At 38.5% G+C, this 24,294-nt stretch overlaps 3 protein-coding genes across 4 annotated transcripts in view; 2 read left to right on the forward strand and 1 right to left on the reverse strand.

Moving 5' to 3' along the window:
- abcd4 (ATP-binding cassette, sub-family D (ALD), member 4) overlaps window positions 1-24,294 on the forward strand; it is a 234,306-nt gene that overhangs the window by 63,906 nt on the left and 146,106 nt on the right. The gene's annotated exons all lie outside the window — the stretch shown is intronic.
- Window positions 2,689-4,521, forward strand: cebpd (CCAAT enhancer binding protein delta). Its single transcript, XM_007234870.4, has one exon. The coding sequence runs from the start codon at window positions 3,029-3,031 to the stop codon at window positions 3,929-3,931; it is 903 nt and encodes a 300-aa protein (XP_007234932.3). The 5' UTR covers window positions 2,689-3,028; the 3' UTR covers window positions 3,932-4,521.
- Window positions 5,604-24,294, reverse strand: part of spidr (scaffold protein involved in DNA repair) — a 40,037-nt gene continuing 21,346 nt past the window's right edge. For both annotated transcript variants that reach the window (XM_049480832.1, XM_049480831.1), the window contains 10 exons: window positions 19,779-19,937; window positions 17,289-17,376; window positions 14,455-14,580; window positions 14,020-14,079; window positions 13,272-13,455; window positions 12,238-12,378; window positions 11,090-11,183; window positions 9,991-10,102; window positions 8,063-8,113; window positions 5,604-6,191 (listed from right to left, as the gene is read on the reverse strand). In XM_049480832.1, coding sequence (XP_049336789.1) covers window positions 6,078-6,191; window positions 8,063-8,113; window positions 9,991-10,102; window positions 11,090-11,183; window positions 12,238-12,378; window positions 13,272-13,455; window positions 14,020-14,079; window positions 14,455-14,580; window positions 17,289-17,376; window positions 19,779-19,937 — 1,129 coding nt within the window. In that variant the 3' untranslated portion in view covers window positions 5,604-6,077. The remainder of the gene's footprint in view (window positions 6,192-8,062; window positions 8,114-9,990; window positions 10,103-11,089; window positions 11,184-12,237; window positions 12,379-13,271; window positions 13,456-14,019; window positions 14,080-14,454; window positions 14,581-17,288; window positions 17,377-19,778; window positions 19,938-24,294) is intronic.

The following is a 24,294-nucleotide window of genomic DNA, read 5'->3' on the forward strand; positions in this document are numbered from 1 at the left end:
GCATTTTTTGCTACAGAAGTCCTTTAAAGCTAGTGATATGGAACTTAAAACATTCAATTAAAGCGATCAAATTGTTGAAATAATGGGAACAGGGCTGTAGAAGCCGAACAATCTACTATTTAAAGGAGCTAGTTTTAATTTTACCTTCATTATGTAAATTAGATGACATTAAGGGGTTAATGTAAACTCTTAACAGGCCTTGGCTCGAAAAAGGGCTACAAGAGTTGGTCATAGAAAATCCTTTTCTGTTCAATGAAAGGTTTGGAGGACATGAAATGTTTGATTTTTCAAGAGTCAAGAGTCTTTTACTGTCATTACATATGAGTCCAGGTACACAGTATAACGAAATTGCGTTTTTTCTGGAACTGTAGTGCAAAATGGAACAATAATACAATAGACAACATAAAGTGCAAAAGTGTAAAAATAGTGCGACATAAAACTATAACACTACAATAAATACAGCAGACGAGACAGTTTAACAGACAGGACAGTGCAGTTATTTTCTTTAGGAATATTTTAGGAATATATTGATTTTTAAATGACTTTTATTATCTTTATTTATTATTCAGCATTTGACAGTTGAACATTTTAAACATTATAAATCAATAAATGACACAAAATTAGTATAAAGTATAAAATAAAAAACAATATATAGCAATAATTACACAAAAACTTAAGTTCAGTAGTTTGCCTCTTTTTTTATTTCATTATAATTTATTAACTTGTTTGCATGGACATCCTGCTGTCTGTCTCTGGCCCTGCTCTCAGACAAAACACACACACACACACACACACACACACACACACACACACACACACACACACACACACACACACACACACACACACACACACACACACACACACACACAAAAAGGGAACAGACAGTTCTGGATTGGGATTAGTAACACCAGGAGGGAGTGCCAAAGGAAAACCCGTAAAAACCTGTAATTTAAGCTGCGGCCGCCAGGTGGCGCCTGTTCTAAGAGCGCGGGTCGCCATGTGCAGCCTTTAAATACAGGATCCACATGTTCCCAGAGGAGCCAAATACACTGCATTTAACAGCCTTTACAGACTTATTATATACAGTTTAATATCAATTATAATCCCACATCTACCTTTGGTTTGGGTCTCTAGCCTTTCATTATAATAAAGTGATGAAAATTAAAATAGCACAAAAAGTAAGGACATTTGTGTTTGGTAGATTTTATATTACCATTTGTTTGTTGTAACTTTGCTGCTTCTTGGTGATAAATCTTATAACATTGGAAATCCTGATAATTACTGTTTTAACTGAAGCAGCATTAGTAAGGAACATGTATTTGTGGGATGAGCAGCAGAGCTGAGTACGTGTACCCATTACAAAGTCTGCCCAATAAATCCTCTCTGCCAACTAAAAACAGTTAATTCTGCCATTGATCCGTTTGGTGTTTGATGATCTTGGAGTATTGTCTTCTAGTATCTGACATCAACATTTATCTGGAACTCAGCCTTCAATTTGGAGATACTAGTACCAGGGCTTACTCCAGATGATGCCAATAATGCTGCAACCTGGTTTTAAGGAACATCAGCTTGAAAACAAACAAGGTATGAAGCTGATTCCTGGAGCAGCAGAACTACTGAGCACTGTATCAGAGCCCATACTCACAGGTGCTGCCAATTAGGTGCCAATCAGGGGCCTGAGAACCTGGGGGAGGAATAATCTAAGAACAAGAAGAAATAAAATAAAGCAAGTGAAAATAATTCTCCAGTAGAAACAGATACAGCATTTTAGTCCTTAAGTACAGTAGTGAATCAGTTCTACTTGGTTACTGTAAATATCTGCCAAACAGCAGGTCTACAAACAAGTGCTAACATGTATTAATAACAGTGTTATATTGTATAATCTGCTGGTGTAGCTAATAGAAGTGTGTCCACTAACAGTGGATCAACACCAGCAGATGACATGTCTCTCCAGACCATCACTGATCATCAGTAAGTTTTACATTTTAATTTGAAAAATCAAGGAAGCAGAGTCTGGAGGAAGAGTGGTTTGGAGAGGCATGTCTGTCATCTGCTGGTGTTGATCCACTGTGTTTTATTATCAAGTATAAAGTCAGTGCAGTTTTGTTTTCCCAGCACTTACAGCACTTCATATAAAAAAAACTTTTATGGAGATATGATTTCATTTTCCAGCAGGACTTGGCACACTGCCCAATTTGAAATCTGAGCTCTGAGACACTGATTTTTTGGGTTTTCATTGGCCGTAAGCCACAATCAACAATAATTATCAACAATAAAAGAAATAAACGCTTAAAATAGATCATCCTGTGTGTGATACATCTATAAAATATAGAGTTTCCCTTTTTTTTTTTAATGCACTAGTTTATGTGTGAAGAGCATGCTAAAGGAAGCAGCAGCAGCAGCAGAAGAAGAACAGGAACAATAAGCACAGGTTTGACATTTCACGGTACAAACTTGAGCGGTTGAGACTTGTTGCTCCTCGTCACTGAAGTTTACTCGTAGTATCGTGGTGGGCGTTCCACACACGCATCCAACCAACCAACCAACCAACCAACTAACTACCCACCCTGCTCTCGTGCGCTCCGGGTGGGAGCTGGGGCACCACGTGTCCGGCGCTGGCCGTGACTGGCTTGGGGAAGGGGGCGGCGGAGGTTTGACGTAGAGGAGCAGCGCTTACTTATTTACCAGGAGCTGAAGAACCGCTTCAGAGCAGAGCGAGGAGAGGAGCGCTGGAGACACGGTGCTGGAGATACGAGGAGATATTGATAAGAGTTTTAGATGAGAAATAAAAGCACCTGCTGCACAACAGCAGAATAGCAGCAAGTTATTACCTTCAAGATACCTGCTGATATATTAAACACAACTTGTAATTGGAGTTGGAGAAGTTTAGAAAAAAGTTTAGGAGTTGGAGAAACTTTGGAATTAAAAGAGTTGAAGGAACTTTAAGGACTTTGAGGAGCTCGCGCTCTCTCTCTCTTTCTCCTGCGCGCTTCTTCTCCAGCCGCAGTTGTTCTCAGCTGCGTCCATGTGCGACACTTACAGCCCGGACTCGCGGTGCGTGTCGCCGCCGCCATGCAGCCTGAACTGGGCGCTGGAGACCGCCAACTTCTACGAGAGCAGGCCGAACTGCGCGCCCGCGGACGGGAAAGCCGCCGGGGCTCCTCCGCGGCCGGAGGACCTGGAGGACGGTATGGGCGGCGGCGGCGTGGTGGAGCTGAGCAACGCGCCGGCGATCTACGACGACGAGAGCGCAATCGACTTCAGCGCGTACATCGACTCCATGTCCTCCTCCACGCCGAGCTTCGAGCTCTGCCACGACGAGCTGTTCGCGGACCTGTTTAACAGCGCGGTGAAGCAGGAGAGGAGCTCGGAATACACCCAGCTGAACGCGGCGGCGGCGGCGGCGGCTGCGCACTCGGACTTTGAGCGACTTGAGTACCAAAACCACCATCCCCAGCATCACCAGCAACCAGCGCAACATCTCCCCATCAAGCAGGAGAGCGACTGGAGCGACGGGGACTGCTCCCCCGCCTCGCTGCCCGCGCAGATCGAGACCTGCGCGCAGACCTCCGTCAGTCTCCACGCGGGACAGCCGCCCACCCCGCCCGACACGCCGGAGCCCGCGGGGCACCCCCAGCATCAGCACAGGAGGGCGTCCCGAGACCGGGGCAAGAAGTCGGTGGACCGGCTGAGCCTGGAGTACCGGCAGCGCCGCGAGCGCAACAACATCGCCGTGCGTAAAAGCCGCGACAAGGCGAAGCGGCGCAACGTGGAGATGCAGCAGAAGCTCGTGGAGCTGAACGCCGACAACGAGCGCCTGCGCAAGAGCGTGGAGCAGCTCACGCGCGAGCTCACGAGCCTGCGCACCTTCTTCAAACAGCTGCCAAACAACAACAATAACAACGAGGCGAGGAATGACAGCCGGTGACACGTGACTGATTATTGATTATTGTTTTGAAAGTAAAAACAAAAAAACAAACTGAGAGACAGAGAAAGAAAGAGAGACTTAGAGATCCTGGAAAACATAACTTTACCTCAAAATTGACTTGAACATCCATCAGCTATTCTACTTCATTCTGTAGCATATAAATATATGTATATAACTATAAATATATACATACACACACACGTGCGCGTGCATCAAGACATTAAGAAACAAAGAGACTTTGTGTTTTGTGTTTGTTTGTGTTTTATTTTTACTGTATTTTTTATTTTTTGTTTGTTTGCCTTTGCTTTTATCATCATCTTCTTCTCTCCGGTTGCTGCCTTAATATTTCTTCTTCTTTTTTTCAGATTTGTCTATCCTCTTTGTGAATATTTTCCTTTTTTATCCTAAATTATTACAGAGAAAGAAAGAAAGAGAAAAAATAAATATATACACTTCATATGCTATGGTACGTTTTATAATTCTTTGTAAAACTCTGTATCAAAGCCAGAGCATGTTGGAAAAAAGATTTTATATATATTATATTTTATTACAGTTTGTACAAACGAAAGTATTGCGGGGGGGGGGGGGGGGGGGGAATTTTGTTTTAATAAATGTGTTTAAAAAAAGAAAAAGCTAAGACGTGCAGTTTCTTGGGCGCATGCGCGGTACGACGAGGGGCGTGGCCGGTGTCTATGGTCAGACCACCTTCTAGAAGAGCAGTTGTTTTTTATTAATTATTAATAAACTGTGAACTAAAGTCTGAACTGGAGGGTGAATCTAGAAACTCTGTTATAGTTCAGTGTTTAGAGGATTCACAGTTTAGAATAAACACTTAACCCAACTCTAAAAGAGCCATTTTTGGCACAAACCCTTTATGGCACAAACTGTATTTTTTATGGTAAGGTAAAAAAAATATATATATATATAATTTATAATATTTGTAAATTTGTCCCTGTGGAAATTATAGATTTTAATTTCTGATAAAAGCCTCATAATTTGAATAAGGTGGACAGGGATGTAACCACACATTAAGCTCGAGGCAAAAGTATAGAAATAATAATAATAAAGCAAAGAAACATAACTAAGGGCAAAACAGAAGAGAAAATAACGTTTGGTAGAGATCATTTAGAAAATAATAGGATTTAATAACAAAAATATATATAAATACATATCCAATGGAGGAAAAAATGAATAAATACCCAACTCACAGCAAATATTGCTTTAATATGTTATTTTTTGTAGGTCTGGAGAGAATTGAGTTGGGTATTTTATCTCAGTTTGGCTGTTTCATGTTATAGTTCAGTTTTAAAAGGATTCACAATTTAGATTAAGAGGATTGTTCACTTAAACACATCCAATAAACACTAAAATCCTTTTGTTAATGAACTTATTAATTGATTCAGGTGTGTTGAGGAAAAGATAAACCCAAAAAACACTGAAGAAATGCACTTTTTACTGTTTTCCCTGCTCCCAACACACCTGATCCATCAAATCAGCTGATTAACAGCTAATTATTGAGGTAAAGTGTTTGTGATGAAGCATGATGAGCACTAAAATGTGACCTAAGTCTTTTACTACTATGCAAAAAATGCAAGCTGTAATTATATCCACATAATTGCAGGTAAATGAGTATGAGGTAAATACCTGTCCAAAAACAGCAAAGCAAGCTAGGTCAGATATATTCACATTTTTTATTTCAAGTGCATGTAGTGCACAAAAATACACCATTTCACAAATATATCATCAACATCCACGTGCTTATGAGAGTTATTTCAGCCCACGCCACAGACCTATCCTGCCTGTACAGCGCTTTTAGAACAGTGCACATTTGTAGGCTAAAGACGTAGGAAACCTGCAGCTATTTATATTCTACATACTAACAAAAACAAGCCTGTGTTTCTACACGCAGCAGCAGAGCGCTCCCTGCAGCTCAGTGGTACGTGTTGCTGAGGTATTTCAGATGGGCTGCTTGCCACGGCCAGCTGTATCATTTAATTCAGCCCACAAACATCAGCTAGACGGCAGCTGAGGAACACTGAGGGTCTGTAGAAGAGTCTGAAGGATGTGGAGGTAGATTAGACGGCTTTGATCACAAGGTGCCGTGACATAAGGTGCTCATGCACAGGTGTATTTTACTGAGGATGAGTCACAGAACAATCTCCTCCAAGCTCATCCAAAGAGCAGATCTTCTGCTGATAACGTGGATGAATGCAGTCAGAGGACCAACCTCCTTACCAAGCACAGACTCCACCTCATATCCCTGTAGAATAAAGAGAATACAAGCAGCATTTCATCAAAGTGTGTGAAAAAAAGATCTCCAATCAATTATTCGCATTTTACACACTAGATTATAAAGCACACCCTCAATACATCAATCACTATCAATGAGAACTGTTTATTTGAGCTTAGATTCCCAAATTTCTCCAGCACTAAGGCTGGAGCATTAGCATTAGCGGCTAACGGCTCCAGCAGTGCTAGCCGGGGTTAGTATAAAAGATTAGGATATCAAAGAAATACAAATTTTAAACAAACATTTAATATAGATGAATAAAATTTGTATGTAAAACATAAAAGTAAAGAATTTATAAAATATAAAATGAAAAAAGATAAAACAGTAAAAGTAAAGTAAAATGTTAATAATATACAACAATAAAATGAATCTTAAACTAAATAAAAGAACAGGAATCAAAATGAAAATTTAAGAATAAAAAAGTACTAACTGCATAAATAAATAAATAAATAAATAATTTAAAAATAAAAAAGATAAACTCATTAAAAAAAAAAAATTTAAACTCAACACTCATCAGTTTGTAGTATTGTCAGCTAGTGATATGTGCGAGTGAGTGAGTGTGTCATGCACACCAGGGCTTCCGAACGATATTATCACTACTAAGTTGAGAATTTTACGCCACACATTTTAGTGGGCAGACAAGAGCGGTCAGAAACTGACCACTGATGAAGGGATAAAGGATTAGCGTCAACAGATAGGTTACACTGTTGAAGGGTAAACACATTTAAGGCGGACTTTAAAAGAAAAGGTTTTTAAAGATTATTTTTAAGTATCCAGCGGCCCCTACGAAGTGTTTAAACAACTTCTCCTGATTTCTATTCGGGCCCGTAGCAACACGGCAAGCAAACCAATCAATTGTATAGAGCCGCAAACTGATCAAGTCTCACCCCCCTTAAAATTTTTAAACTTGACTTAGACTCAGTACCAAAGACTTAACTAGAACTTCTGACCAAAGACTTAACACTTGACCAAGTCTCACCCCACAAAAACTTAAGAGACTTGGACTCAGAACTAAAGACTTAAGACTTGATTTGGACTCAGGACCAAAGAGTTAAGACTTTACTTGGACTTGTGACCAAATACTTGAGACTAAATTTGGACTCAGTACCAAGGACCTAAAACTTAATTTGGACTTAGGACCAAAGACTTGAGACTTGACTTGACCTCAGGACTAAACACCTAAGATTTTACTTGGACTTGTGACAAAAGACTTGAGACAAGACTTGAACTCAGGACCAAAGAGTTAAGATTTTACTTGAGACTTGACCAAGTCTTACCTTACAAAGACTTAAAACTTTACTTGGACTTATGACCAAAGACTTGAGACGTGATTTGGAATCAGAACCAAGGACTTGAGATGTGATTTGGACTCAGGACCTAAAGACTTGAAACTTGATTTGGACTTGTTAGCAAGATGTGAGACTTAATTTGGACTCAGAACCAAAGACTTAAGACTTGATTTGGACTCGTGACCAAAGACTTAAGACTCGACCAAGTCTCACCCTACAAATACTTAAGACTTTACTTAGACTCAGAACTAAAGACTAGAGACATGACTTAAGACTTTCAAAAAAAAAAAGCCACACAAATCTTTTGTCAAAAAATGAATCATCCTCTGCCACACAGTTTTTCACTTTGTATGCCTTTACCTTATTTTAGAGAAACACTATACATCAATTAATTTCTTGATTAAGAAATACCAACAAATGAACAAGACTGCAGATACAGTGGATGCAGTGTGAGTTTTGGGGTTTTCAGTAGAGGTTTCGCAAAATCTAAATAAGCCCACAGTCACACATCAAGTTTAGGTTAAAAAAGCGAGAAGATGACAAGAATCTCACCATATCACTTCCTGCTGAGTTCAGGAGGGTCACGATAGATTTCTGTAGTAACTGATGAAGAAAAACACATATATTAAGAGTCACTGAGAAAATACAGTTTACAGAGGAGTATACAACACATAGCCATAACATTAACACCACATCCTCCCTGTTTATACACTCACTGTGCTTCTGTTTATCTGCCTACTTTATTATATTTAAGACCAAAACAGAGCTGGTGTTATTTGGGTGCAGGATAATTCTCAGCACTGCAAGAAACACTGAAACGGTGGTGGTGTATGAGGTGTTAGTGAGTGTTGAGCTGGTACAGTGAGTGGATCAAATACAGCAGTGATTAGCAGTGATTAGCATGGTGGTGGTGTATGAGGTGTTAGTGTGTGTTGAGCTGGTGGTACAGTGAGTGGATCAGATACAGCAGTGATTAGCATGGTGGTGGTGTATGTGGTGTTAGTGAGTGTTGAGCTGGTACAGTGAGTGGATCAGATACAGCAGTGATTAGCAGTGATTAGCATGGTGGTGGTGTATGAGGTGTTAGTGTGTGTTGAGCTGGTACAGTGAGTGGATCAGATACAGCAGTGATTAGCTCTGATTAGCATGGTGGTGGTGTATGAGGTGTTAGTGTGTGTTGAGCTGGTGGTACAGTGAGTGGATCAGATACAGCAGTGATTAGCATGGTGGTGGTGTATGTGGTGTTAGTGAGTGTTGAGCTGGTGGTACAGTGAGTGGATCAAATACAGCAGTGATTAGCAGTGATTAGCATGGTGGTGGTGTATGGGGTGTTAGTGTGTGTTGAGCTGGTACAGTGAGTGGATCAGATACAGCAGTGATTAGCAGTGATTAGCATGGTGGTGGTGTATGAGGTGTTAGTGTGTGTTGAGCTGGTGGTACAGTGAGTGGATCAGATACAGCAGTGATTAGCAGTGATTAGCATGGTGGTGGTGTATGAGGTGTTAGTGAGTGTTGAGCTGGTGGTACAGTGAGTGGATCAGATGCAGCAGTGATTAGCATGGTGGTGGTGTATGAGGTGTTAGTGAGTGTTGAGCTGGTGGTACAGTGAGTGGATCAGATGCAGCAGTGAATAGCATGGTGGTGGTGTATGAGGTGTTAGTGAGTGTTGAGCTGGTGGTACAGTGAGTGGATCAGATGCAGCAGTGAATAGCATGGTGGTGGTGTATGAGGTGTTAGTGAGTGTTGAGCTGGTGGTACAGTGAGTGGATCAGATGCAGCAGTGAATAGCATGGTGGTGGTGTATGGGGTTGTAGTGAGTGGTTTTGACTTTACTTTTTCTACTGTATCATTTTAACCAAGTTTATGTTTGTGTACCAAAAAAAAAGGATCAAACTTTGCTGAACTCTCTAAATTCTCTCTAAAACCAGGAAAAACCAAAGGAAAAAAACTGCTAAAGGGAATAAAATGAGCATGATGTACAGATTATAGACACGTTATACTACAGTATTTGTGTGCTTTTTCTTGACGGTATTTTACTAACACTTATCTGTTTCATCTGTTTTTTTTAAACACAAGCCAACACTTCTTCAGACTTCTAAGAAAATGGGATCAGATTAGTTCACACTTTATTTTTTTCTCCTGAAATATTTTGTAGCATCTACCCTTGTGAAAAGGAAGTATATCTACATTCACAATATACACATCAAAAATTATGTTTAAAAAAACCCACATACTTAAATCTACTAAAGTTTGCAGAAGATATATGACAAAAGCTCTCAGAAGCACAACTCAATGCTTTTATGTTGTATAATTACAACTGAAATATACTTAAGTTGCCATAAGTTCCAAAATAGTACATTTAATATGTATTTAATGCAGGTATTTTTCATATTAAGTACTTTTAAACAATTTACTTACATGCAATTTTCTTTTACAAGGGTAACAGAAATAGCAAATACACATATTTGTTAAAATCTCACCTTAAGTTTCACCGTACATTCACTTAACGAGGGGCACCTGAGGAAAACCTCAAGATGCATCTTCTGTGTTGGTTTATCCACAGCTCCACACTCAACACAAAGAAAAGCTTCCCTGGAAATACACAAAATCACCAGATTTATACACTACATGGACAAAAGTATTGGAACACCTACACATTGCAACTTTAAACGCTATAAATATATACATTATTTAAATAAATTTATATATTAATTTATTTATTTTACCTTCTATCTAAATTCACAGGTATTAATATGGATTTACTCCAGAATAGTACTCCGGCTGGTACTTTTGGTAGTGTGGGCAGTGTGCCAAGTCCTGCTGGAAAATGAAATCTGCATCTCCATAAAAGTTGTTTTCAGCAGAGGGAAGCTGTAAGATATGAAGTGCTGTAAGATTTTCCAGGAAAACAAAACTGCACTGACTTTAGACTTGATAATAAAACACAGAGTTTTCCCAGAAAATCTTACAGCACTTCATATCTTACAGCTTCCCTCTGCTGAAAACAACTTTTATAGAGATGCAGATTTCATTTTCCAGCAGGACTTGGCACACTGCCCACACTGAGTGCCAAAAGTACCAACTGGTCGTACTGTATAATATTCTAATTTTCTAAGACACTGATTTTTGGGTTTTTTAACCCAAACAAACACACACAATAGATCACTGTGTGTAATACATCTATATAATGAGTTTCACATTTTGAACTGAATTACTGAAACAAAGAAAATTGTATATCACAAAAGTTTATCACACTGAATCCTGTGTTAATTATTTAATGTCAAATCCAAAATAATGTTACAGAATACAACAACAATAATTTTAATAATGTCCAGAGTCCATTCACTATGGGTGAATGATCTACTGAGCTCTGAGTTTCCTCTTCTGAAGTCCCCAATGCTCCACCAGCTGCTCGCGTTCAGTAAAACTGAGCCGGATCCTCTTTTAGAGGCTGTACGTGTGACGTAAGTACGTAAAGACGCGTGAGCCCGACTGATAACCTTTAAACATAAACAATACTAAAGCTAACAATATTAAGGACGCACAATTTAACAATATAAAATACAACACGAGACTTACTGTCTGTTCTGAACCGCCTCCAACCTCTCACTTCCACACCGACTGCAGACGGGCCAGGAGAAAGCAGACTGCTCGTCCACATCCACCACCACACCTAAAAACACATTACACACCACAAACACCAATAACCAGACAGCATTCATCAAGCAGACGACACAGATAATAAACCTGTACACACGCACAGAGTTTCTGCATCATGTAAACAGTCTTTACATCTTTAAATAAAAAAGTTCATACACTCATACAGCTTTACTACAAACACGGTTTATAACAGCATCGCTTACAGAACCGTTTAAAAATCATTTTATTAAGAAGAGGCACAAGAACACACTGGCTAACTCACTCTCTCGTGCACACACAAGCACACACACACATAAGTGCACGGGGGGCACTTTATGTAACACAGTATTTATTACTGACAGGAACCCTGAACTTGTATTTGTTACACTTCTTTTTGCAGATGCTTCACATTATCTGCAGGAAAACACGCCAGTTACTTCTAAGCCAGTTACTCACAAACGTCCACTACAACCAAACAGACGGGATCAGCATGCAGGCACCTTATTCATTCATCCATTCATTACTTCATTCACTCACTACTTAATTTATTCACTCACTTTATTTTTCATTGCCTAATTACTGTCTTCATTCACTCAGAACTTCATTCATTTAGCTTTTCATTCATATACTTACTACTTCATTCATTCATTCACTACTTAATTCATTCACCAATTACGTCATTCATTCACTAATTACATCATTCATTTACTAATTACATCGTTCATTCATTAATTCCTTCATTCATTCACTAACGACTTTGTTCATTCACTAATTACTTTGATCATTCACTAATTACGCCCTTTATTCACTAATTACTTTGTTCACTCACTAATTACTTTGATCATTCACTTACTACTTCATTCATTCATGATTACTTTGACCATTCTCTAATTACTTTGTTCATTTACTCACTACTTTGTTCATTCTTTAATTTGTTAATTCAGTCACTACTTCATTCATTCACTCATCAACAATCTGTAAACCAGTCAGTCAGACTTTCTTTAATCTAAAACTCTAACCGGCCCCACAGGAAGCTACTCAGTGATGGTAAAGATTACAGAAAGCAGAGCAGGAGATAAAGTGCGGACCGGAGAGAGAGCAGAGAGAACAGGGTCCGCTCTCTGAGCTCAGCGGGTCCAGGAGAACCGGCTCGGGTTCTGAGAGGTTCTGCTGCTGGATCTGATCTGAGTCCAGCTGGATCACACACTGTCCCCAGCAGAACACCTGACCTACAGCAGGAGAAACACACAAAAATACTCTTTTAATTAGGATTGAATTACAAAATACACAGAGTGTGTGCACTACCAGAACACACAAATAATAATAATAAAAAACAGTTTTATGATTTAATAAAGCAGTATACTGTCAGAAAGGGTTGAGAATAACTAATAATAACATAATGCAAAAGCATCAAATCTACCCTGAGATATGATAATACAGTAAAAATCTATTCTTATTCTAGTCTGTTAGGTCTAATAAACCACAAAACCCTATTATTACTGTCTCCCTACCAAAAAATACAGGGACATACCAGCATTTAAAAAATAATGAATCATAATCTTAAATATAAATTATGATTAATCACAGAATTGTTGTTCTGTTACATTTTTAGATTGTTTATTTAAATGGAAATTTAAATATTTATAAGGCTATTTTGTACTAATTTATATTTATAATATTGATTCTGTCTCTTATTACTCTTGCTGTAATTTTGCCTTCTGCTTTGTGGCTCATCTTTGTATGAAAAGCGTCTGTGAGAATATGTTTTTAAAGCACTATATAAATAAAATGTATTATTATTATTATTATTATTATTAATAAAAAGAATCTTAACGTACAACTTGAATGTTTTCTTGCTTTTTTCTTAAAGGGAATGATGAAACACTTGCTGATGATTAATTAAGAGAATTAGTACATGCCCTTTGCTTTGCGTTTCGAGACGCACAAGGAATACTTTTCCTGCCGTTATGATAGCAAAGACAGACTGACACACTGCCCTAATTCATGCTGCATGGTGCACGATTGACGGCTCATCTATGGATCACTTAAATAGAGCCGTGAGAGAAAGAGAGAGTGTGTGTGAGAGTAAAAGTGAACGCAGAGTAAGAGAGAAAGTATTCACCATTCTGTATTACTGCATCTTTAAAAACGAGTGCTGGTCTGAGATGGGGGGATGAGATGACCCGGCTAACGGAGGTCTGGATCAGGCAGCAGGGGCTCACGTACACAGGCAGAGTTCTGCTGGTGCTGATCGGACTCTGCAGGCTGGAGTCTGTAACAAACAGCAGGACGTCCTCTCCTGCACTCTATAAACAAACAGCAGCGCAACAAAACACATATTAAATATATTAAATCTAAAATATTTTTTTACTGTTTTAGTAAAGGAAAAATTCACACTGTTCTTACTTTAATCCTGGATTGATGGAGATATTTGGAGTGCGTTATTATTAGTAGTATCATGACTAAGAATTCTGGATCATTGACTTCTGTTACAAATCTGATAAAATTCTTGAATTTTTTTTAATATCTCAGTTAGGAGTGTGCCGTATTATATCATATCATATATGCATCAATAAAATTTAATTTTCATTTTGTTGCAGTAGTGTATTCTTGAAATAATGTTTTTAATTTAGTGTTTTGTCATATCGCAAAACGTATTGTTAACACGAAAGTACCATGAAAAAGTGTTTAAAGATTTTAAACCATAAAAACTGCATGCATGTAAAGTATTTAAGCCACTGTATTGATCATAAAGTCACCAAGTAGAACATTTCTTCTTATTTCTTGTGCAGAAATGTGAACAAACCAAAATGGTGCGATTCTGTCAATAAATACAATTTAATAAACTGAGAATATGTGATGTATTTTACCTGTTCTCTTTTATAGACGACTGTAGCTTTAAAACTGCATCGACCACTCTTGGGTTTATCCTTAAAAACAAACAAATAAACAAACAAACAAACAAACAAAAAAATGGGAAAAGATGATGTTCTGTGTACCCTCTCCGACAGTAAGATAACAGTAAGTAAATTTTTTCTAATAAAATCTTTTTTTCTAGCTTTACTTCTTTTTACTTTAATTTTTCTAGGCTAGAACCAATGTAAAAATATATATATATTGTAAAATGAACGATGTGCCTAGTTTAAAATCAATAAAAAATATGCATCAAAAAATAAAAAGTCAATTGTATTTTGTGTCGACCAATCCAATAGAGAATTTACCAGCTATAGATCCATCTGTAAAGTCATTCGTGTCAACAATTCTTTATTTGCAGCAGAATATTGCATATAGTACACATAATTCACCTGCAAGATCTGCTGCAGTGTGTGAATATCAGGTGGGCGGTACAGTGGAGACATGTGTTGAGCAGGTAGCACGCTGCTCTGCTGCCCGGCCAGCCTGTAACAGAAGCTGGGAGCTGAGATCTGACTCTACAAGACATAAAAACACAATACAGGTCATGACTGTGAGATTCGTCCATACCATCAACCAGCTGCATGAAAACATAAACCAGAATTCTGGACAAACTTTAGTCCTATCCGGACGGGATTCTTTTCTCAGGGGGTTCTGGGGTAATTTTCTCTGTGATTTTATTCTCGTCCAGAACGATCATGTAGGTGTTTTTCTCAGACGTCCTCTGAGAAAATTACAGGCTGAATTATCTACTGTTTTTCTCTGAACTCCGTGCTCCTCCGGTAATTTTAGTCCCGTCCGGACGCACATCTCTGAGTTTCGTCTCCTCGCCTTTAATAAAATAGATATTTGTCCACTGCTGCGCACCGTAATTACACTTTGGGTGCGCCACGGTTTCCACGGAGATCCACGTACTTTAAACACTACAGCGAGTGGAAATGGAGGAGCTACTGAACTCCGCTATGATGTCATGGGGCCGAGAAAAAAGCCAAAAAACTCACAGTTTTATCACTAAAGAGTAGAAGTGTGAAATATATTTTTCACAGACGTCCCCCTGAGAAACTAATTCTGTCCGAATAGAGCTTCTGATTTGTGTTTTTTTAGGCATAAATGAGAAAGAAAAGCTAATTTATTAACTTAAATTTGTTGTGTGTCTAAGAAGAGTAAATCAAAATGCACATTATCATATATTTCAGCAGGAAAAAAAAAACATTTTAGCACTTTTATCCCTTATACCAGTGCTTCTCAAACTGTGGTACGGGTATCTCTGGTGGTACTCAAAGCATTTAACACCTGTACACTAGTGGTACACTAAATAGATGACCTGAAAATATTAAGGATTGAAATTTACAAAGTTTCCTGTATCTTTATAGCTTCACCTATTTTACATGCACTGTAAAATGCATTTATTTATTTTTACCCAGTATTAAAGTTGTTCTGTGTGTGTGTGTAAGTAGTGGCTATGCAAAATTTTCCATTTCACTCAGGTAACATGCTTACTCATCGATCATGAGGAAGATCAGAGGTCACCAGGCTAAAGGTTATTAAACCACAATCAGGAAAGGCATACTATACTGAAGAATATTGAGCACAATATAAAATATAAATAAATATATAAGCTAAAATAAGCCAAATATTACATGATTCCAAAAACATAGCAAACCATCTTCACTACTGAAGCACTTGCAACACGCGCATTTTGAGATATTTGAGATAAATAACGTGTTGCTAGATGATATCAAAGCTTAAAGAAGTTGAAAGAGAGTGCACAGCTAGATTTTAACCCTTTATAATTTTCTATGTTTTGCATACTTTATTTATCACACTATAAGCTGCACTTAAAATCCTTAAATTTTCCCAAAAATCATCAGAGCTCCTAATAATCCGGTGCTCCTTATGTATGAATTCTATCAGTCAGGTATTAACTGAAGTACACTGAATCACTGAATCACTGAAGTACAGAGTTATACAGGAGTTTCAGTAAAGTTTCTCCAGCACCCAGACTGGAGCAGCATTAGCATTAGCCGCTAACCACAGCGCTAAGACCTAACTCTTTTGCAGTTCAGAGTTGAGTATTATCGGCCTATAGCCTGCTGCTAACCTTGGCTAGCACTGCTGGAGCAGCATTAGCAATAACCACTAACTCCCAAATAAACCGTTTTTAGGAGAGAAATCTGTGTAGATTAACACCCAGCACTCGTTTGACTTTTAAAGAAAATGTTTTTTTATTAATGAATTACAGTTTTGTTTACATAGCTTAGCTTTACTTAACTTAGTTAACTACCCCCCAACCACCCAAAAACCAGCTGAATTAGAAGGAAAACAAGCTGACACCCCTGTTCCTTACTAGTGCCGCCTAAAATGTGCCTTATAATCCGGTGCGCCTTATAACGTGAAAAAAACGGTACATTTGACGTGAAATTAGATTTTAACTGTAGTTGTTTGAGCAGCTGATCCCTGTATTGCCAATTTCTTCTAAATTAGCAAGAAATGCTATTTTACTTGACTTTTAAGCAACCTTTCTAGTTAACTTGGCCATTTCAAATGGTTAAAGTTCTCCTGCTTCCTATGTGCTTGGTGTCATCGTCTTACTAAACATACAAATAAAGTTTGTGACTCATTTAAGAATAAGCCTAGAAGTAATCTTCAGTTCACAGAGAGATCTTTTCTGTAAAACTAGCAGGTGTAATCCACAATTCACAGGTTCATCGCTAATGACAAGCAGTGCTGATCCTACTGCAGCAATTAAGCCCTAAACAAAGATACTGCCACTCCCATGCTTAACAGCTGGGTCAAGGTTCTTATGTTAAAATGCTGTGCTTGTTTCTTGTTCAAACAAAAGGCTTTTCATTTAAACCAAAACGTTCCCTTTACATTTATCTGATTTCAGATTTCAGACCCTTTTATTGGACGTCTTACTTCTAGAGGTCTGCGTGTTTTTTTTTAAACTAATCTATTTGATGTTAGAACAGTTTATTCAATACATTACAACATAATAATTATAATTCCTTTTTATCATTTGTTTAACTGAGTGCTTGTTATCTAGTTTTACAGATTAGGCTAAAATCTAATCACAGATCACGTCAAATGTATTTATTTACCGAAAAAAAAATACAAGGGTTATTTTTACACTTGTAACTTTGTTTCTCAGCACATGTTTTGGGTAGAAGCGTGGTGTCAGGCAGCAGTAAGGTACTGGTTAATACCTTTTTTAAAGGGTACTTACAGACTGACAGCAGGACGGCTCTCCGTGAACCCTCAGAGAAACTAAAGGAGGCCATAAACTGTCGATTAAACTGAAAAGCTGACTACATCTATAGAGAAAGACAGAAAGTGGAGTCACCTGTTAGAGATTCATTGTTTATTTCAGGATTAATTCTTTTGAAATGTGCAATAAAACATGAATGGATTTCAAATATATAAAGTGTGTTTAAATCTTTTCCCAACAAAAACTAAAAGAGACTACACTCTTTTATAGAGATATATCACTGCTCAATAAAAAGTTAAGAGAAAATGTATGTACTCCTGAATAATGCTGCTTTACATTAGATCTAATTCCAAAAATTCTGTTGAGAAAATATATAGCTCTGGAAAAAGACCACTCAAGAATTATGAATTTCTTTGATTTTAACAAAATTAAAAACCTCTGGAATATAATCAAGAGGAAGATGGATGATCACAAACCATCAAACCACCAAACTGAACTGCTTGAATTTATGCACCAGGAGTAAAGCAGCATAAAGTTATCCAAAAGCAGTGTGTAAGGCTGGTGGAGGAGAACATGATGCCAAGATGCATGAACAAAAACTGTGATAAAAAAACAGGATTATTCCACCAAATATTGATTATTTCTGAACTCTTAAAATGAAATGAGCTCTGCCTCTTTTCTCATTTTCTGTAAATAAATGCTCTAAATGAGAATATTTTTATTTGGAATTTGGGAGAAATGTTGTCTGTAGTTTATAGAATAAAACAACAATGTTCATTTTACTCAAACATAAACCTATAAATAGCAAAATCAGAGAAACTGATTCAGAAACTGAAGTGCACTCTTAACTTTTTCCAGAGCTGTGTGTTGGATATTATGTATGATGGTGGGAAGGAGAATAGAGTTTATTCTCAGCTAAACTGAAGCAGAGTAAAGCGAGTGAGAGCTGAACTGATAGGCCGTGGCTGTTTACAGGCAGCAGCTGGGGGTCTTGGAACCCCTCGGACTGCAGGGAACAGAGCAAGCTGAGCTGAAACGTCTGTGTCTGTTTTAGTGCAGCAGGGACTCATTGTTCAGAACCAGTTCTACAGTCTTTTAGAGCAGAGCCAGCTCACACTCAACCCGCTCAACTGCTCATTCCAGTCCGGCCAGACGTTGGGCACAGCTCAGATCCTCCACACACACTCTTAACTTTACGTAAAGTTTGGGGACAAAGGGTAAGGGGACGAATTTTTTTTTAAATATCCTTTTTCTCTGGAGTTAAGGGATGTCCAGCTCATGTTAATTGCAAATATCTGTCGATACCAAGTCCTGATTTAATACTTTGGCAGTGTAGCAAAATAACTAAATACATAAATAAAATAAAGAACACATTAAGGTTTATTTTATTTTATTTTTAAAATATAATTGATGGTTGTTAAACCAAACCATTTTTAAACGTAAAATAAACAAGCGCTCAATAGCTAAATAAAAACATCCATTTCTATTTAAATATAGAGTTTTTATTAAACAAATAAAAACTGTAAAACGTGCATTTTACAAAAATAGGTTAAAATTTAAATTCTAAAATTAATAGTTTAAAATGTTCCTTTCATAGCTAAATATCATGACTAATATTCACGTTAAATATCACACGTTATAGCGCAAACCTCGGGCATATTATTGTGATCATATCACAGTTCCATTATCACTGTTTACTGAAAGATTTAAAAGAGTTAAAGAGGAGGAGAAAAAATAGGATCTGTTCGGTTATAAAAACTCCGCCAGTTAAAATAGTTCCATTGCTGCTCTGTTTGTTTGTAGCTACACTGTTTGGTTTGTAAGCGCTGCATCGTTGCTAGGTTACCTGTATGTGGCGGAGTAATACTGTAACACATGGAGAGCTTTGATTAGTTAAAGTGCATTACCGGCTGATAACGGTACTCACAGAACGCCTCTCAGCCAAACACATTGCAGGGTTGGAACGAACTGTGGTATTTTGTACAATATTGTACTGACTTAATACTAATTATGAAGAACAAACAGAGATAAGGAGGGGAGAGAGGTGTGGGGGAGAGTGCTGTGGGTAATTCTACTGAACAGAGCCGTTCAGAGGAAAATAACGAGAAGTTTTACCTCAGGAACATTACAGCCTTAATGACGCAAGCACTAGCAATAGTGAACTGTTTCTCTCCGCCCACTCTTTCCGCTTTCCGTAAACGTGCAGTGTTTACAGCATGAGCGTGCGAATAAAGTTACTTAATCGCAATTTAAAAAAGGAGTTTTGTGTGAAATCATGCCAAAAGCGGTTAGCTGCTAATGCTAATGCTGCTCCAGCAGTGCTAGCTGGTTAGCAGCAGACTACAAGTCCGATATACATAATTTTTTAGATATATCTGCATATAACACGAAGCTAACTTGACTTTATGGAAAGCAATGCTCTCACTCTGAGCGCTATCTGTTTGAAATGGCAATAAAAAAATCAGTTAATCAATTAATAAATGTAGTTAAACGTGTAGTTGTGGTCACCTCTCTCGAGTGAGACGCTGGATCACTTTCAGACCGGTCAGCACACACTCTTTACCCTCCAGCATCTCGGTGTAGTGTTGTAGCTCCTCTTCAGAAGATACATGCTGTAACTCCACTTCACTGAACATACCGTACACATCCTGCACCAGCATACACAACCTGCACACAGAGAGAGAGAGAGAGAGTTAGTTAGTTATGTCACAGCTAAGGTATTTTATCTGGTTGCTATATCAGGTTAAACTGCACCTGAACAGCTGATTAGCTCAAATAAATGGAAAAGTATATATATATATATTGCTCTGGAGTTGGGAGACTGGTCTGGTCCGAATACCATAATCCGTTTGCGATGACTGATTTCACGCCTTCTAAAAATTAAGTGCACCAAGAGTAGACACAAACCATTCCACAAGTCCATTTTAATCTAATTAAATAGTGCTGGTGTGAAAACGCCCTTAGATTAGACAAAGCTGGTCCAAATGAACCAGCCAGACCCGTAGGTTATCCAGACTACAATTTGGATAGATGGATAGTGGTCTAGCAGTCTAAAGCGATGCCACTATGATTATAGAGATCGCCAGTTCGAATCCTGTTCATGCAGCTTGCCATCAGCTGCCGGAGCCCCGAGAGAGCACAGTTGTCCTTGCTGTGTCTCTCTGGGTGGGTACAGTACAGTAGATGGCACTCTCTCTTTCCCCTCATCATCACTCCTAGGGTGATGTGGATCAGCACAAGGCTGCGTCTGTGAGCTGATGTATCAGAACCGCTGAGAGTCGCTGCGCTTTCCTCCAAGCGTTAGCGCTGTGATGCTACTCGGCAATGCTGAATCATTCACATGTGTCAGAGTAGGTCTTCACCCTCCTAATAAAACTACAAAAAAAAAACTAGTTATATTTAGAATCAGACTAAATATAAATGTAAGGAATGAAGAAATTCAGACAGTGGGCAGACGGTCTGTTCGTGGCTCTGTTTATCTCAGATGTCAGGCTCCAGTTTAAGACTCAGACAGGGTTAAATGGTTTCAGGGTCAGGAACAGTGAGGCTTGTTTAGGCCTGTGTGTGTTTCTAAATGAAACGGGAGAAGGTAGGGGGGTGTCGGTGCAGGAATGAGGCTGAGAAACCGCGTGCCTAGAACAGGTTGACATAAACAACAACCTTCATTTCCCCCTCGACGTTCCCACCTCCCACCCCCACGGCGGCTCTCTCCCGCCTCCCCCCACGGCGGCTCTCTCCGGTGGAAGGAGCAGTCAGAGCCTCCGCCGGGCTGCAGCCATTGGCCGGCTGCAGTCACTGGCCACCTTCAGGAATTTGTTATTGTGAGTAATCGCAGGAATTCACAGCAACTTGGGGGCGCTTCCTGGAACTGCACACCATTGAGCTGGTTTAAACACACACACACACACACACACACACACTCAGAAACACACACACCCGAGAGAAGCTCTCCCTAACAATGTTACCATGAAACACGATTGGTTGAGGCAAAGTGGGCGGGATTTCCCTCCGCCTTTGAATTCACCAATCAACGCGCAGCCTGTGATAAACAGGCCTGAAATCAGACACTTCAAGCACATTGTGTTCTAACCTCTTCTTGAAAACATCCCCTCCTCTCCTCCGCTCTCGTCGAACTAAGTACTTCTTCAGCTTGTTTATACTCTGTAGACCATTTACTGGAACTAAATATTGTTTTGGAGCAAAGAAAAAAAAAGTGAACGTACAAATTATGCTAATTTTCTAGCTGGTAGCTCCCACCCCAAGCTAATAATGGAACAACTAAAAAGAAAGGAAGTTTAAAACTGCTGAACTTGCTGAGGTTTACATTACAGAACACAGCCCAGTTTTACACATACAGCTCTGGTTAAAATAAGAGAGCACTTAAAAATGATGAGTTTCTTTGATTTTACCAAATTAAGCTATCTATAAAAGGTCTAAAACTTATATTTTATGTTATAATAATACTACTAACATACAAAACACAAACGTCACCTAGTTTTTCAGAGCAAACTATAGAGTGTAAAGTCATGAATCATCAACTCAACTCAGACTGTATAAGTTGTGAGGTGTTATCTTGTCAGTGATGCTGAACACAGTAATGGTCAACGTGCTCATGGCAAGGTGACATGAGTTCTCGAGAGATTATTTAGATCAATCGACTAGAGAGTTATTAGATCAATTGACTAGTCGGAAAACATCCGATTAATCAAACAAAAATGTAGGGTGTGTCTTTCCAATATATATATATATATATATATATATATATATATATATATATATATATATATATATATATATATATATATATATATCATACGAGGACATTACATTTCAGTTTCTCTACACCATTATACTAAAAGATTTAAAAGGTTGACCCTTTAGCTTTATATGGAGACACCGCCTGTACTATCTAGTGGTCACATGACAACATTATAGTTAAGTGATTGAAAACAAGATGGCAGGAATGCCAGTCAAAAGTTTCTACTGCCAGTCCAGACAGAAACAATAAGGTAAAAAACAGGTAAAATAATCTTGAAGTTATGTTATTTACTTTCTGTACAAAGCTAAAATTTAGTTTTTTGACTAATTGAGTCCAGCTGATCTCAAATGACAAGGATATATTATTATTATTATTACATAATATTATTATATATATACTACTAAGAATATAATATATATATATATATATATATATTATATTCTTAGTAGTTTCCAAAAGCTAAATCTCTGTTCTCTAAACGCCTGTGCATGCCTTTAACCAGCTCTTCTTTTTCTTCAGAAACTGGTACTCGTATGTAGGTTAGGCCCGTGAGGCCCTTACAGCGCCCTGTATTTATCTAACCACGGCAGGTATGTGCAGGGCAAACAGAAAAAAAGAAGAAGCTGAAAAAGACAGTAAGCTGGAGATCAACAACAGAACAGAGGCCTGGGTCTGACTCGTGTTTCAGGAGAGAGAGAGAGTTCAGGTATGAATCAGGACTCCTGACTGGAGGCGGGTCAGTGCTCTTCTGATGAACTGATCTGTTTACATGTGTATCTATCTGTGTGTTCTAGACCTCCACCACTACTCTCCATCACCTTCATCCTCATAAACGACTGGAGATCAAGTCCAGACCTCACACTAGACATGAAACCCTACCCCCAGATACCCCTCATACTCGTACACATACCATTCTGTGGTGCACGACTTCCTGTGTTCCTTTATTTACAGGGTTCACACATGTTCTAACCAATCATTTCCATGATATTTTCATGACTTTTCCATGACTTTAAAGCAAATTTTTTACTTTTTCAATCAGATCAGTGGATGTGGATAATAAAATAAAAAATCAACTAATATTACAATCGAAATTTTCGATTATAGTCAGTCTAAAATGAATCAGATAAAATGTTGACACACAATCTTTATAATAATAAAATGTGTTTCAGATCCTGAGAGCTCCATTGTGTAGAGGCTTTAAATTACTGAATTAACGGAGGTCGCAGGTTCTAACCCCCGCTCAGAGGGAGCAAAATTAGCCCAGCTCCCTCCGGGTGGGTAGATGGCGCTCTCTATCCACATCACTACTAGGGTGATGTCTGCAGCACAGGGCATCTGTGAGCTGATGTATAGGAACCGAGTGGCTGCTCAGCAATGCTGCAGCATCAGCAGCAGCTCGAAAAGACGCGGTAGCTGAATTCACGTGTATCAAAGGAAGCATGTGTTAGTCCTCACCCTCCTGGTCTAATGAGTGGGTTGGGTAATTGGCCATGTAAAATGGGGAGAAAATAGGGAAAATTAAAAAAAAAAAAAAATAAATTACTGAATTAACTCTGTAATGAGCTGTTGTATTTTATTTTTTTTTTAGCTCAAAATAGATTTTCTCCATCGATAAACTGAAACACAAAGATTTTTAGAGCAAATTTCCACAACTTATCCAGCCCTGGAAATTGCTGTTTACAAATTCTACAATTTTTTTTCCAGGTTTTTCATGTTAATATTAACCCCGTATTTACAAGGTACGAGAGCATGAGAGAGGGGTCAAATACAATTATTCAAAACAGTAAATTCAAAACTGTTACACAGCCCTTTCACATCTTTACATTTCTCTTTTTAGTTTCTTGTCGTCTAGCTCTGTCTCTCTGGATCACTTTCTAAACATCTCTTTTTCCATCACATGAGCACGGGTGCATGTCAGACTGACCTATCAACACCTCGACCCTCCGCCGTTACTCAGCACGGCAGCAAAATAACATGTTCCAGTGACAGAGAAGGGCAGGAGAGGGGGCAGAACTTTAGGAACGGTTCACTCTGACTCTGACTCCTCAGAACTGGGTGCTAAGATCTATTTACACTCTTCATCTCAACTCATAAAACCAACCAGACTAAATAAGATGGTCATGGATCACCAATAAATATACATATATATAGCCCATAGAGGGGGAGAACGAGATAAAGAGAGATATGGAGCGATATAGAGTGAAAAAGAGAGAGAGAGAGAGAGAGAGAGAGAGAGAGAGAGAAAGAGAGCACGTGAGTACCAGT

This window comes from Astyanax mexicanus, chromosome 6 (genome assembly GCF_023375975.1).
Source record: "Astyanax mexicanus isolate ESR-SI-001 chromosome 6, AstMex3_surface, whole genome shotgun sequence".
NCBI lineage: Eukaryota > Metazoa > Chordata > Actinopteri > Characiformes > Acestrorhamphidae > Astyanax > Astyanax mexicanus.

Excerpts from the sequence above, each read along its gene's own strand:
- cebpd (XM_007234870.4), top strand. The coding sequence starts at position 3,029 with ATGTGCGACACTTACAGCCCGGACTCGCGGTGCGTGTCGCCGCCGCCA.